Raw genomic sequence first — 12,021 nt, forward strand, 5'->3', positions numbered from 1 at the left:
CGGGAGGGAGGTTCCCTTGGCTCCCACAATTTCATCCCGGCCAAAAGAATTTCCCGAGGGGCTGAGTCCTTCAAGGCTGTTCTAGAAGCAGAACGACCCCCTAGGCACTGGCAGGATTCCTGCCAAGGGCACAGCACCCGCCCCTCCTTGTACATCCTGAGTAACAGTAAGCTCCCTCCCACACTTATTTGATCTAAGTTTGCGTGGCAAAGAACCACCTACATGGACCACCGAGACATTTCCATGCTCTCATCCCAGTCGGGTCCTCTGGGCCAGATAGAAGGTGTGGGTTGGCCTAATCCCTCACCTCTCCATGTCCTAGCTCCTTCCTAGTCGTAAGGGGGCCTCATCACTGCCCTCACGGCTCACTCCAGATAGCCTACATCCATCTCACACATTTGCCAATGCACGAGGAACACGGAATTCAAGGTTTCTAAAAACCTGGTGGATTCTTGCATCCAAAGAACAGTATCCACCCTGATGCCCGGGACTGAACAAATCTCAGAGAAACAGGATCTAAACCACAGCTACAATTGCCCCCTTCAAACTCCAAACACCTGGCCACTCTCCTCACCCACTGGAAAGAAAGAATCTATAACAGAGAGTAAGTGACAATTCTCAATAATAATAGTAATTGTTCGCTGAGCACTTGCTATCTCCCAAAGCACTGGGCTGCTTTCTTTTTTTTTTTTTTTTTTTTTTTAATGTTTACTTACTTACTTTTGAGAGAGAGAGTGGGCTCCAGCAAGCAGGGAGGAGCAGAGAGAGGAGAGAGAATCCCAAGCAGGCTCCTAACTGTCATCTCAGAGCCTGACACAGGGCTCGATCTCACAAACCGTGAGATCATGATCGGAGCCGAAATCAAGAGTCAAATGCTTAACCGACTGAGCCACCCAGGCGCCCCTGGGCTGAGTTTCTTACCAACATTATCTCATTAAATCCTTGCAACAGTGCCCAGCAGGAAACTACTATTATAATATCCCAGTCTACAGATTAAAAAATTGAGATTAACATGCTGGCCCAAGTTCACATCAGCTAATATAATGTGGAGTCAGTGTTGGGACCCTGAGCTGGCCCAGATCTGGAGGAGATTTATGGAGAAAATTTGGGACCGTTAGGCTCTCAGAGCCAGAAGGGACTTCAGCCATCGGGTAGCCCACAGCCATCAGTTCACAGCCAGGGAAACTGAGACCCAGAGGAAGTGAGTGACTGTCTGGCTCCCAGGCCAGGGCTCTTTCCTGTACACAAGCTCCCTCATGAAAGTAGGAGGGAATCATCCTGCCACCAAGCCCACAGAGTTGCTAGTTGAGAACAAGCCCCTGCTTGCCAGCGGCTTTGAAATCCCAGGATGAAAGGTGCCGCAGCAGCAAAATGGCACCATGGACAGGAGGGTGCCTGACCTCTGCCAGGACCTGCAGGCTGGCATTCACCTGCTCACCTGCTCAGGGTGGGCACAAAACTGCAGGAGCCACTGGCCAAGCCCCAGGACCCTAACAGGCCTCGGAGTTCAAAGGCCGGTGGGAAGGGATGTTCCAAATGCAAATGCAAAGGGGTGGCCCCAGGTAGGGAGGGCTCTGGAATTTTAATTGTCAGGCAGGAACGTGCTCACTGCTCCTTGGGTGTGGTGAGGAGGGTGCATGGATCCCTGGAGGTGGCAAAGGCCAGCCTTCATCCTCTCCAAAAGGAATTTCTAGGGTGGCCTGCTTCCTTGGGAGGGGGCTAGAGGCTTTTGCCTGCTTCCAACCTCCCAACCCCCCACTTTAGGTGCTCCCTCAGGTGAGCCTGGACCAGGAATTTGAGGCATTTGAAGAGGGTTATTAATAGCACTGAAGTGTTGAGAAGACAGGGGCCAGCAGGCTGAGTGGGCACAACCCTCTTCCAGTCAGCCTAGTATCCACATAACAAACCCAACCCTGTCCAGGAGAGGACACTTCACCTTTTGTGGTTGCGGTCTCCACCCGTGTAAAATGGAGGGGTGGGGGGCGCTGGCAGTTTTCAGCCCAGGAGGTAGGAAGGTGGGGGAGAGCAAGAGCTGGGTGTGGGGGAAGGAAAAACCCCACCGAAGAAGGAGCAGGCACACCCCACCCAGGCCGGTGAGGGGCCCCAACGGGAGGTCGTGAATGGATGGACTGTTACAGAGCCCCAAGAGGCAGCCACCGACAGGGAGGGGACAGGAAGACTCCGCCCCAGGCTTTCCTCCTCCCAGAGTCCAGGCCTGTCCTATAAGGAGGCTTTTCCAGGACTTAACCCCCTGCTGGTCTGAGGCTGGAGAGGGTCTGACTCATTTCTACCTCACCCTCACCCCTGCATCCGGGCCCAGGCCTGGCACAAAGGGGGAACTCAGGCAGCAGGCCCAGCACCACAGTCACTGGACAACCCTTCCCCAGCACCTTCTTTGCTCTCAACTGTGGGGCTCTGGAGACACAGAGTTAAGGGACACCTGGTCCCTCTACTCAAGGGGTACAAGCAGGCCGACAGCTGCCGAAACTCTACAGGACTGTGGGACACATCAAGATAAATGGAGGTGGACACAGTGTTCTGGGCTCACTGGACAGGGAATGGCAAAGCCAACAAGAGGAGCAGACTCCTCCTTCCACAGGCTGCACCCATGCCCGCACCCCATATGGTCCAGCACCCCATGCACTGGTGCTTCCTCTGTGCCGGGCCCTGTGCTAAGCAAGCTACATAAATTAGGCCACTTGAGTCTCTCAACAACTCACTAATAAGAAATTATTCACCCCGTTTCAGAGAGGAGAAAACTGAGGTGCCAGTCCATTAGGAGACTTCCCTAAGAACTAACGGCTGGGAAACAGATGCTGGGATTCCACCCAGGCAGCCTCACCCAGGGCGGGAGAGGTGAGCCACAAAACTGAGTTTCCCAGGCACTCTGAGATTCTCACTCTCTCTCTCCATTCTCCCGGGGATGGAGGAGGAGGAACCCAGGACCCTGCTGCAGTCCTGGGGCTTCCCCAGGAAGCCCGGGGTCAGCTGCCCTTCTAAGAAGTGGCCACGGTGCAGTGACAGGCTGGGAGCAGGGCTGACTGCAGAAGGGGGCTGAGGAGGCTGGGCTGCGGCCTTGACCAGCCTCCCCCTGCCCCCCACCGGACACGCCTGCCAGCAAGAGCACCCTGCTTGATTGAGCCTGAGTCGAAGGGCAAGGGTCTGACCTAGCCCTTCTGGGCACCCAATCTTTCCCTAGCCCTACTCCCCAGGCGCAGTCCAGGCATTGATGGGCTTGTCCCTAGAAGCCTCAGCCACGTGTACTAGGGCTGGGGCCAGGACCAGCGGGGAACCGGGACAGTGAGGAAGATTCGGGACACGCTGGCCGAGTGGGCCACAGCTCCTTCAGGGTAGTATGTTGGGGGATTTGAAGCGACCGGCTCGCAGGGGGTTCCAGCAGAGGGTGGGGGGCGCCTTCCCTCGGGAGGGGGAAGGGCGAGCTCATAAGGGGGCAGGAAGAGGCGCCCGAATGTGGAGGGAACAAGCTCAGGCGCAGGACTTGGTCCCCAGCCACTCCCGCCATGTCCGGGGCCTGACTCTCAGGAGACCCCAGCCCCGGCGCGGCCGGCCGACTGGGGTGAGAGCTGGAGCTCCCCTCCGGACCCCCAGTGCGCTGCGCCGCGCGGGACTCACCTGTGATGTGCTGGCGCCGGGCGTCGTCCAGGTGCGTGGACAGCACGTCCCCCATGGCGAGGAAGAGCCGCGGCCCGATCCGCCCGCCACCCGTCGCTGCTCGCGCTGCTCAGGCGGACGCCGCTGGCGCCATGGAGCCCGGCCCGTCCCGCTCCCGCCGCCCCTGGCTGCGGCCTCCGCTCTGCCCGCGCTCCAGCCCCGGCCGCGTCCGTCCCGCCGGCCGCCTCCGCCCCGCGCCCCAGCCCGCGGCGCAGCAGCCCCGCCGCGCCCCGCCCCGCCCCGCCCGGCCCCGCCCCCGGAGCCGGGCCCCGCCCCCGCCGTGGCCGCCGGCTGGAGGGCGGGACTGAGGGGGGGGGGGGAGGGACCCGGGACGCCGGGACTTGGGAGAGACCCGGGACAAAGACTAGCAGGAGAGAGGGAGAGCGAGGAGAGACGCTCTGAGGGGCGCACCGGGCCCAGACCGAACCGAAGAAAGAGATGGGGCTGGTGGGGGCATCTGAAAGAACGAGGAGTGCCCTGGGGGGCTCCAGCCTGGGGTCACCTCCTCCCCTGTCCGCGCGGGAAGAGAATCACGCCGAGGAGGTCGTGGGGGAACTGGTAGGGGACGCCTAAGCCGAAGTGCGGGAACTCGGCGTTCGCACCCCGCCTCGGCCCGCCCCCAGCCCTGCCCGCCACCTCCCGCTCTCAGGAAGTTCCTGGCCTTGATCCGACCTGCCCCAGAAGGTGTGCCCGCCTGCCTTGCACAATAGTGCGGGGAAAGGGGAGGTGGCAGGGAGGGCTGGAGCCCCAAAGGCACCCCCGGTGCCGGTGCCAGGCGGACATTCCTCAGGCTCAGCATATGGGTGTTTCACTCTCGGAGGTAGCTTGTGGGACAGGGCAGGTCAGGAATGGAGAAAACAATAGAACTTTCCAGTTTGTAAAAGATCAGCCCCACAGACCTGCACGGTCTGTGGGTATGGGTCGGGCCTGCGGGGCTGGGCATGGGTGGGTCCGGGGTTTCAACCCTACGCCGGCCACCTCCCAAGCCAGTGAGGGAACCGGGTTAACAACTGGGATCCCCAAAATCATGGATTGGGGGTGGCAGAGGCCTTCCTTGTCTGCTGATGCTCAGACTTCCAGTACTGCACCCCAAAGGTCATCCAGTTTCTGCCTGCTTACCCTGGTCTTCCAGTACTGCACCCCAAAGGTCATCCAGTTTCTGCCTGCTTACCCTGGTGACTGAGTACTCACCACCGGTGCTTTCCCTGTAACTGGGTAGTTCTTACGGTAGCTGTGACACAGGCAAAGAATGCTGATAAAGAAGTTCACATTACTGAACACTGGTCCTTCAGTCCTGTCGGCACCACCCAAGGGAGGTTCGAAGTCGATCAATGTGATACTGGCAATCCGGCAACTCATCCATGCGGACAGGGGCTGACCGGTCACTCAGCATACAGGTGATAAATTGCTTGCTAGGCCCTCTGCAAGATGCTGGGGGCAGGGGAAAGGGGGGAACGAGTTGCCCCAGCTGCCCTGCCTACCCACGCTGTGACCCGAGACAAGTGGCATTACTCTGAACCTCGGTTTCCTCATCTGTCGAATGAGAATAATGACGCTTTGTTGTGAGGATTAAAGCATGTAACAAAGTGACCAGCACAGTGCCTGCAAGCTGGCAGGGATTACTGGTTTCCTTTACAGAGATGGAAACGGAGGCCCAGAGAAGGCAAGTGACTTCCCAAGGTCACACAGCAAGGCAGAGGCAGAAACCAGCCAGAAGCCAAGTCTCCTGACATTTGTGTCTGTTCTCTTTGAGCAACCAGAAGTGACCAGAATCAAGAGGGACTACTAGCCTAGTTGCATTTTTCCCCACAGCCCAAACTATAGGGATGGGAAAGATTTGCTTACCCTGGTTGTACAGCTGGAACTGGCTGGCATCTGGACACTCCAGGGCATCTCCTCAGTCAGACCGGAGGCCTGGGACGGTTAGGATAGAGGCAGGGCCACACACAGCCCTTTGCCAGTCTTCATGGTATACCCAGGCCTGTCAGCCTGGAGCACCCACAAACCGCCCAGAGGGCCAGGCCCCTAGCCCAGGGACCCCCCTCTTTCTTGGCTTTGGAGACCCTCTGTCACACGTCACCTAGCCCCTCTGAGCATCCGTGGCCTTATATGAGAAGCAAATTAAGATCATGAAAATAGAAAGGCATCGTAAGCCCTAAGAGTGCTGTATATACATGTGAATAGCTCCCTCCAGACTTTGGGGCCAGTCCCAATTCAAGATTCATTCATTTCACACACACTTTTATCTAGGGGTTGAATGGAGGGGAATTGACTGGAAAAAAAAAAAAAGTCAGAGGGGAACTATGAGGGAGGATGGAAATGGTCTGTGCCGGGGCACCTGGGTGGCTCAGTCGGTTAAGTGTCTGAATTCAGCTCAGGTCATGATCTTACTAGTCCATGAGTTCGAGCCCCGCGTCTGGCTCTGTGCTGACAGTTCAAAGCCTGGAGTCTGCTTCCGATTCTGTGTCTCCCTCTCTCTCCGCCCCTCCCCCTCTCACACTCTGTGTGTTTCTGTCTGTCTCTCTCTCTCTCTCAAAAACAAATAAACGTTTTAAAAAGTCTTTAAAAATTAAAAAAAAAAGTGATAAACATTACGATAACAAAAGAGGATGAGGGATTAAGTTGACAAGAGTAGGAGTGCCACCTCAGAAGGCAGTCTAGGAGGTGACACTTTGAGACCTACTGGCAAAGAGAAGCCCACTCCATGAAGATCCAGAAAGAGCTACCATGTATGAACCGTGTGCCACATGCCAGGCATCATGCCAAAGGCATTCCCTGCCCTATCGGGCAGCCCTCACAACTACTTTATGGGAAGAATTACCAATTGTAAGGACTTTCAAAAGATGATATTCCACCGGAAGCACATAGCCGCCCTTACTTACACGCCGGACAGGTAGGCCTGGAGAGGGCATGCCAGGCAAAAGGAGTCAGTGAGAGCAAGGGCAAGGGAGATGAGTCTTTATGGGCCCAGGAGCTATTCCAAGGGGAGAAGAGAGAGGGGCCCTTGCCATAGACGGCTGGGACCAGATGGGAGGCCCCTGGAGTGTCCAGAACGTAGAGGTTTTGTTTTGTTTTGTTTACTTTATTCTGAAAAGATTGTAAACTTCTTTAAAAATTCTCAGCTCTCCACGGCTTTCTTTACATGAGTAAATCAGGCCAGGGGCACCTGGGTGGCTCAGGTTAAGCTGCGGACTCGTGATTTCGGCTCGGGTCACCATCTCACAGTGGTGAGATCGAGCCCTGTGTCCAGCCCCTCACCCAGCCCCAAGTCAGGCTCTGTACTGGCGTGGAGCCTGCTTGAGATTCTCTCTGTCCCTCTCCCTTGGCCCCTCCCTTGCATGAGAGCACGCACTTTCTCACTCAAAAAATTAAATACATAAATAAATAAATAAAGCCAGAGTGGGTGGCGTGGTGGAAGAATGACATTTTTTAAAGGAAAGAAAAATGAATACAGTCATCAGTCATATATGAGGAAGAGGAAAGGATTTCAGGAAATTAGACATCAGGAGAATTTCTCAACTCTGAGAAACTGGGAACCTCTGCCCCTACACTTGAGGCTGTTTTACTGTTCAGTTTTCAGTTTTGAATAAATGAAAGCATGTTTTCATACATTTCTTGGCCATTTGTGGGGTTTGAATATTCATATCTTCTGCCTGGGTTTCTATTGGAATGTCTTTTTTTTTCTTATTGGTTTTTAAGAGCTCTTTCTATAAGGAGGAATTTCTTCTCACCTCTGCAAGGTGGAGGTGAGGAGTGTCTCTGCTTTTTTTTTTTAAGGCTCTGGATGTCATATCTATCCACCAGCTCTCCCACGCCTGTCCCTCGGCCCAGGCCCTAGAGCCTGGTGGAAGATACCAGGCATGTGGACAAAGGAGAGGAATGGTCCAGGTCTGGAGCAGGGAGGGAAGGCTCCCCATGCCCACTTGCTGGGACTGCAGCGCCCTGGGCAGAGAATGCCACCTACAGCCCCTGATTCATCAGTCCTTTGTCAGGAAGTGGCTTCTGCCAAGCTGCCTCTCTGCAGGGCTGCCCTGCCCCACCCCACCCTAGAGCACTTTTAGAAAGGAGGACTCAAATGTGAAGAATAATAATACTTTACTTTGAAAGGGAGGCTCCAGAAGGTCGAGGACCCAGAGCTTGGACAGCAGCCCAGAGAAGGGAAGGGATTTGCCCCAGAACATACAGTAGGGGCCCAGGCAGGCACCCTTCCCGGCCTTGTGAGAAGGAAGAGAGGCCCTTCCTTGCCCCATCAGTCTCTCTCCCTCCCAGCTGGCTCTGAGCCCCGGCTCTGCTCTCCCCACAAACCTGTCAGACCTGAAATAGCCCAGGAGAAAAAAAACAAACACCTTGGGTAAACAACAAGGGACTGTGAATGAATCAGGATTTTGTTTTTAAGGAGTATCATGTGTCCACTGCTGTTTACCTAGTTGGCATGGCCCCTTGCACGGAAGGGACCCTGGCACCCTGCCTGGACCTCCCCCCTTTATTAACTGTTGGGTGGTGGAAGGAGACACAGCTCACAGCCATTCCAACTGTCACCTCGACTCTGGCTGCTCCCCGCCCTTCTTGCTCCTTTGGTGACCAGCTCCTCCGCCATACCCAGGTCCAGGCCCCATGACTGCACCCCACCCCCCCCCCCCGTTGACTGCAAACCCTTTAGTGGCCTCCCTACCTCCAGCCTCCCATTTTGTTCCTCAGTGGACAGCCAGCTGGATTGTTCTAAAACACAGATATGACCGTGGCATTCCCCTGCTTCAAATCTCCTGTGGCTCCCACTGTCCTCAAGGACGAAGTCAGACCCAAACCCTAGACGTGGCATTTAAGGCTCCTACCAGCCTCCCCTTTGCGCCTTTGCCCCAGCCCTTCTCCAGTCCTGCTGACCTTTCACACCCTCACGCCAGCCCCGCTCCATCTACGTCAGGCCTTACACACATGCTGATTCCCTTTCCCGATTTTGCCCCACCAAGCACCATCCATCCTCCAGACCTCAGCTAAAACGGCCTTTTGTCAGAACGGCCTTTCCTGTCCGCCACTTCTCCTAGCGCCTCATCACAATCAGCACATTCGTAATGACTTTATTTGGTGTGCAGTTATTTGTTGAAATGGATCTTCCTCTCTGATGACAGGAACTGTCCTCATTCAACATGACATCCCCAGTGTCAACACAACGGGAGCTTGGGTGAGCACCCGCAACGTGCAGAATCGCTGTCCTGGGTACTGGAGGTGAGAACGACAGTAGACCTCCACCTGATCCCTGTGCCAAGACCTTGTTCCAAGACCTTCACGGGCTCAGGCCGGCAGTGGCCACACCCACTGCGTTCCCTGCTTGATAGCAAAGTCTGTTCTACAGTGTCTGCCATTGGGAGCCTCTGCTTGCATACCTCCAGGAACCGGGTGCTCACCACCTCCCCAGGTCACGATTCCACCTTGGACCCAATAGCACCCAAGTCAGCCAAGGGAGTATGGCCGTGCCAGCAAATAGGCAGAGAGTGAGAAATAATTACAACATTGCTGTTCCCAGCTGTGGGCTTTGCAACCCTCTGCCCTATTTAATCTTTACCACAGTTCTGTGAAAGAGGTCCTTTCTGAGGACATCTGGTGTTTTTTGTTTGTTTCGTTTCGTTTTGTTTTGTTTTTAAGTTTATTTTGAGAGAGAGAGAGTGTGTGTGTGTGTGTGTGAGCATGAGCCGAAGAGGAGCACAGAGAGAGGAAGAGGGAGGGAATCCCAAGCAGGCTCCACACTCAGTGCTGAGCCCCACACCAAGCTCAATCCCAGGACCATGAGATCATGACCTGAGTGGAAATCAAGAGTCAGATGCTCAACCGACTGAGCCACCTAGAAGCCCCTAATATTACGGCTGCATAATTTTCCATTGTGTGGCTCCATTAAACTATTTGCTACGATCAGACACTTATTTCCTCAATTATTGTCTGAGGATCAATTTCTAAGAGCAGAATGGCTGATATAAACTTCCTTTTGAGTTTTTTTAAATTTAAGATTATTTATTCATTTAAAGAGAGAGAGAATGAGAGAGAGAGAATCCCTAGCAGGCTCCACGCTGTCAGCACAGAGCCTGAAGCAGGGCTTGAACCCACAAACCGTGAGATCATGACCGGAGCAGAAGCCGAGAGTCTGATGCCTAACCAACTGAGCCACCCACGCACCCCTCTTTTGAGGTTTTTGCTACATGGTGACAAATCCCCCTGATGAAAGGATTGTAGCAGGCAGTAGTTCCCCGACCCTGCCATGTGCCTGTCATATGTCCCTTGTCAAGAACCCTGTGTGTCTGGTGTCACACCTCTCATCTCACCCCACCCCCCAGAGCGAGAGTCTGCCCCCCTCAAGAGCAGGGATCCCGAGCTTGGCCCGATTCCTGACTTCCCGGCAAGTCCCAGAGAGATGTTTGTTGCCGGCTGGGGTCAATAGTCACTGCCAGTCCTTCCAGGACCGGGAGGGGGTTCGGGCCCCAACAACCCTGTCAACCACTTCCATGCAGGCGTGATTTCCCGCTGGGTTGCAGCTGCCCCTCACCAGCTGGTGACTCAGAGCCTGGCCAGGATGGCAGGGCTAGCTGGGTCTACCCAGCGCTCCGAGTGAGTCAGCTTGTGGTAAGGCTGGGCTGGGCCTCTCGAGGTGGGGCCACCTCCGCCCCAGCTGGGCCCTCCTTCCTCTCTCCCTTAAGACTTGCCACTTTCTGTCCTCCAGCCTTTCTGAATAGAAAGAGAATAATCCTGGGTTCTGAGTGCCCGAGTGTGCCAGGGTGACCAAGACAGGGTTCCCACAGTCCCGAGGGTCACAGCCTGGAGGACAGAAGTCCTCGCATGGAGAGGAACAGAGAGGAGGCCCAAGAGGAAGAGGGGGTGGAGAGGGAGAGAGCAGTGGTGGGGAAAGCCCAGAGCCAGGCATCGGGGTGGGCACTGGCTGCCGTGTGAGCACCGTGAGGACCAGGCAGGGACCCAGAAGCAGGGAGCTTCGAAGGACTGTGCTGCGCTACCCCAGAGGACACCTCCGGGAGAAGCAGCCAAGTCAGGGACAACAGGCAGGGCCCCAGCTGCCTTGGAAAGTGAAGCATGGGGCTGGAGTCAACCCCTGTCCCCCAGGCCACCGGACACCCTTGTAGAGGGTTTGACCTGCACACTTGCGTGGGGAGCCCTGAGCGGGGAGGCAGCCACAGAGATGGCGCCCCCTCCCAGGGGGACTTTTGGGAATGTGTGTGGGGGATGTTCTTAATTATCACCATGTCTGATGTCTGTAGGGGTGGGGGAGGAGGTGATACTGGCCTTTAGTGCCCGAAGGTCAGCGATACTAAGCATTCTGCTGAGATGGCCAGTCCTGCCCAGGCACAAAATCCTCCCCCAACCCCCAGATCCAGGGATCTGTTGCCCAGTTCCCTTGTGGAGAGGATCCTGGCTAGCGTAGAAGTTCCTCCCAAGTTGGAGGTGGTTTTGAGATGCACTGTATCCCTGGCCAGGGACTACAGCTGATGTTTTTATTCGTCATCTAGTAATAATGATGCTAAGGACATGGGTATGACACTGAGTGGCCCCCACGTGCTGGGCACAGAGCCAAGCCTTTGGATATGTTATCTTCCTGATGGTTCCATGAGGGCCACACTGTTATTATCCCCATTTTGCAGGTGAGGAAACGCAAGCTCAGATAGGCAAGGTCAGTCCCAAGGCTGAGAAGTCGGGAAGCCAGTTTTCCAACCTGGGTTTATCTCATGACAAAGCCCTACCCCTGTCCATAGGACACAACTCGGCCCAGATGACAGGTGGGGAAACTAACACACAGACATTTTCACTGCTGCCCAGCTAGCCAGTGGCAAACCCAGAACCAAGATTTCTGAACTCATTAATCGGGAGTCTTCCCTCTCCAGCCTTGTGCCAAGGACCCCCATCTGCAAATGTGGAGCCGTTTAATAAGAAGAATAAAAAGTTGGGGTGCCTAGGTAGCTCAGTGGGTTAAGCGTCCAACTCTTGATGTCAGCCCAAGTCATGATCTCATGGTTCATAAGATCAAGTCCCAAGTCTGTCAGACTCTGTGCTGACAGCTGGAGCCTGCTTGGGATCCTCTCCTCTCTCCCTCCTTCCCTGCCCCTCCCCACCATAAATAAATTAAATAAATAAATAAATAAATAAATAAATACTAGGGTTGCCAAAGCAGGTTGTCTTAAAAAAAAAAAAAAAAAAACAAAAAACCCAAGGAAAGGCCTTCCTGGAGCCTGTCCTCCACCCACATGCCTACTTTCTCCAAATTATTTCCTGCTCTGGAAACTTGAAGGCAATTCCTTTTACCTAAAGTGACTCACCTTTCTACCTGTAAGGTATCTTCCCGTAACTTTGAAAAAC

The 12,021-nt window shown here is 54.9% G+C and overlaps 1 protein-coding gene across 1 annotated transcript in view; it reads right to left on the reverse strand.

Moving 5' to 3' along the window:
* NIBAN2 (niban apoptosis regulator 2) overlaps positions 1-3,878 on the reverse strand; it is a 53,236-nt gene extending 49,358 nt beyond the window's left edge. Inside the window, 1 exon segment of the mRNA XM_053908301.1 lies at positions 3,634-3,878. Coding sequence (XP_053764276.1) covers positions 3,634-3,688 — 55 coding nt within the window. The 5' untranslated portion in view covers positions 3,689-3,878.
* Between the last annotated feature and the right edge of the window lie 8,143 nt (positions 3,879-12,021).

The sequence above is a fragment of the Panthera pardus genome, unplaced genomic scaffold (assembly GCF_024362965.1).
Source record: "Panthera pardus isolate Hobbes unplaced genomic scaffold, ASM2436296v1 HiC_scaffold_20, whole genome shotgun sequence".
NCBI lineage: Eukaryota > Metazoa > Chordata > Mammalia > Carnivora > Felidae > Panthera > Panthera pardus.